The sequence below is a fragment of the Cynocephalus volans genome, chromosome 12, assembly GCF_027409185.1.
Source record: "Cynocephalus volans isolate mCynVol1 chromosome 12, mCynVol1.pri, whole genome shotgun sequence".
NCBI classification, from domain to species: Eukaryota; Metazoa; Chordata; class Mammalia; order Dermoptera; family Cynocephalidae; genus Cynocephalus; species Cynocephalus volans.
This window is the reverse complement of record NC_084471.1, coordinates 12,172,244-12,174,682: the sequence shown is the minus strand read 5'-3', so window position 1 is coordinate 12,174,682 and position 2,439 is coordinate 12,172,244. Positions and strand designations below refer to the sequence as shown.

At 61.9% G+C, this 2,439-nt stretch overlaps 1 protein-coding gene across 3 annotated transcripts in view; it reads right to left on the bottom strand.

Annotated features, from left to right (window-relative positions):
- Positions 1-905: 905 nt before the first annotated feature.
- The window catches only part of PLA2G6 (phospholipase A2 group VI), a 64,147-nt gene continuing 62,613 nt past the window's right edge, over positions 906-2,439 (bottom strand). For all 3 annotated transcript variants that reach the window (XM_063074667.1, XM_063074669.1, XM_063074668.1), the window contains 2 exons: positions 1,911-1,984; positions 906-1,732 (listed from right to left, as the gene is read on the bottom strand). In XM_063074667.1, coding sequence (XP_062930737.1) covers positions 1,588-1,732; positions 1,911-1,984 — 219 coding nt within the window. In that variant the 3' untranslated portion in view covers positions 906-1,587. The remainder of the gene's footprint in view (positions 1,733-1,910; positions 1,985-2,439) is intronic.

Here is a 2,439-nt window from a genome sequence, read left to right as displayed (position 1 = left end):
GGGGGGCGCTGAGCAGGTGGCTGCTGGTGATGGCAGGGCTGGTGGCACTGGGGTCAGTACCTGCTGGTGCCCACCTCTCAGGGGGCAGTGTGGAGGCTGCAGAGTGGGATCTGGAGATGGAGGCCTGCCTGGGAGGAGGTGGCAGCTTAATTATTCACCAGCCAGGGATGTCAGAACGCGATCTGGGCCGTAACCAGACCCAGCGGGGAAGGCATCCTGTGACGCAGGCAGGTTCGTGTGACCTGCCCTTCAATTATTTACCCCTCTGAGCCGCGGGCCAGTGGGCACGCATGGAGGGCCACTCTCCTAGGTCACCTCCTCCACAAGGCAAGGCTTTCCAGGCCTGCTGGGGACCCCTGGTCCTGGGGGAGCCCCACCCTCCCACCTGCCTAGACTGGACATTGCCCACCCTATTGTGCTAGAGCTGCTCAGCGCCCCTTCCAGGGCCCTCCTGCCAGACCAGTTCTCAGGCCTTGTCCTTGCCCTGAACTCCTCAGGCCTGCGCAGATCCTCCCCCAACACATGGGAGAGGGGGCGACACAAACCCTGGAGTCACATAGACCTGGGGGCAGGCCTTGGCCCCGCTCACTTGCTGCTTGACTGTGCCCAAGTCCCCTGCCCTTTCTGGGTCTCAGGAGGGGCTCTCCCTTGTCCCCACGGTGAGGATTAGGGCTCCCCACGAGCCTGCCTGGGGCAGGTGGGCCTGGCACCTGCCCCTGGACACCCTGTGGGCCTATCCCGGGCAGGCTTGGAGGTGACAGGAGGTGTCCCTGCCCCAGGGAGCCTAGGAAACAGAGTGTCCAAGTGGGAACAGGAAGAGGACAAGGTCAAGGCTGAAGGTCAACGCCGAGGGGAGCTGGGGGTCGGGGTATGGGGCACTCACACCTCAGTGCACGCAACACAGATGAACTTGAATCCAAACCATTTATTTCACAGCTTTGAGGCAGCCCCAACAGCCTATCCCCACTGTTCGTCTGCTTCATCGGGAAGAATAACAACTCAAAGGGGTGACCTTTGAGAGGGTGGGGTGCCCCAGGGGCGGGGTGGCAAGGCGTGCATGTAGGGGCAAAGTTGAATGAGGTCTTCTGCTCCTGGAGCCTGGGTTTCCCTGCTGTGGGGTGGGGGTTGCCCGTTTCCTTAGCCTAGCCCCCAGGGAAGAGGGTAGGGGACAGAGGGGGCTGTAACCACCAAGGAACCTGGGAGGGTGGCTTGCTCACTGGAGGCTGGGGCAGGCCCTCTGGGAGGCTGGGGCCAGGCTGGGGGCATGTGCAGGCACACTTAGTGTTTGAGCTGATGGGCAAGGGGTCCCGTCGAGTCAGTCATCCTCCACAGTCAGGGAAAGGGGCCGAGTGGGGCTCTAGGCTTTCTAAGCCCGGAATGACAAAAAGTGTCAGATGGTGGGTTGCGGGATACAGGCCTTCAGGACCAGCCTCAGGCAGGAAACTCAGGCCTCCCAGTCCGGCTACGAGTGCAGAGCTGCCTAGACCCCAGCTCTGCCCGGTAGTGCAGTGGTTAGGCCTCACCTGGCCTCCCCAGCAGGGACTGGGTGGGTGCAGTGGTGTGGGGGTGGCTGGGGCCCTGGTGGCCTCATGGAGAGAGCAGCAGCTGGGTAAGCTTCTGGAACTGGTCCCGATGCTCGTAGATGTAGACCTCGGTCTCCCAAAGGGCATTAACCAGCACTGTGTCGCTGACCTCGTCCAGCATGATGTCTGTCCCCAGTTGGGGGTTCAATCTGTCCAGGCCAAGGAGGACGGGTCACCCCAGGACACTTGGCCGGGGTTGGGGACAAAAGCTAGGACTGGGGTAGGCTTGGGAAACAGAACAGCCTCTTGGGGAAAGGCAAAGTTGATGTCAAAGTCTGAGTAGGGGCAGGTTGTGGCAGGTTGTGACTAGGCCAGCTGAGCCCTCACCTGAAGTACTGGATGCCGACCATCTCACACCAGGCCTGGGCCCGGTCCACCGCCCGCCCATCCGGATCTGTGCACTGGAGAGAAGCAGACTCGGTGAGCGCCCGGCCCACACCCACCCGGCACTGCCCCCTTGTCCCAGAGTCCCCACCCGGGAATCCCCAGGTCCTAGTGGGGCTTAGCCGCCGATCAGCAGAGTGACTTTGGGCAAGTCCCCCTCCTCGGGCTGCAGTGACAGTCCCAGCTGTGCAATCAGAGGGGCAGAGGGCTGTGGTTGTCACACACAGCACAGCAGAGCCTGTCCAAGGCTGGTAAGTGGCAGCGGGGGCAGCAGCTGAGTGGACAGGCCTCGTCCTCTCCCCCCATAGTTTTCCTCCATCTCACATTCTGGGCTTCCACACCGGGCTGTGCTGCAGAAAGGGATCCACAGCTAAAAAAACTTTGAAAACCCCACTGTGGGTGGCCATGGAGGGCCCCTGCCCAGCACTGAGGCTGAATCAGGGACTTTCTTCCCCCAGTTGGCTAAAGAAGA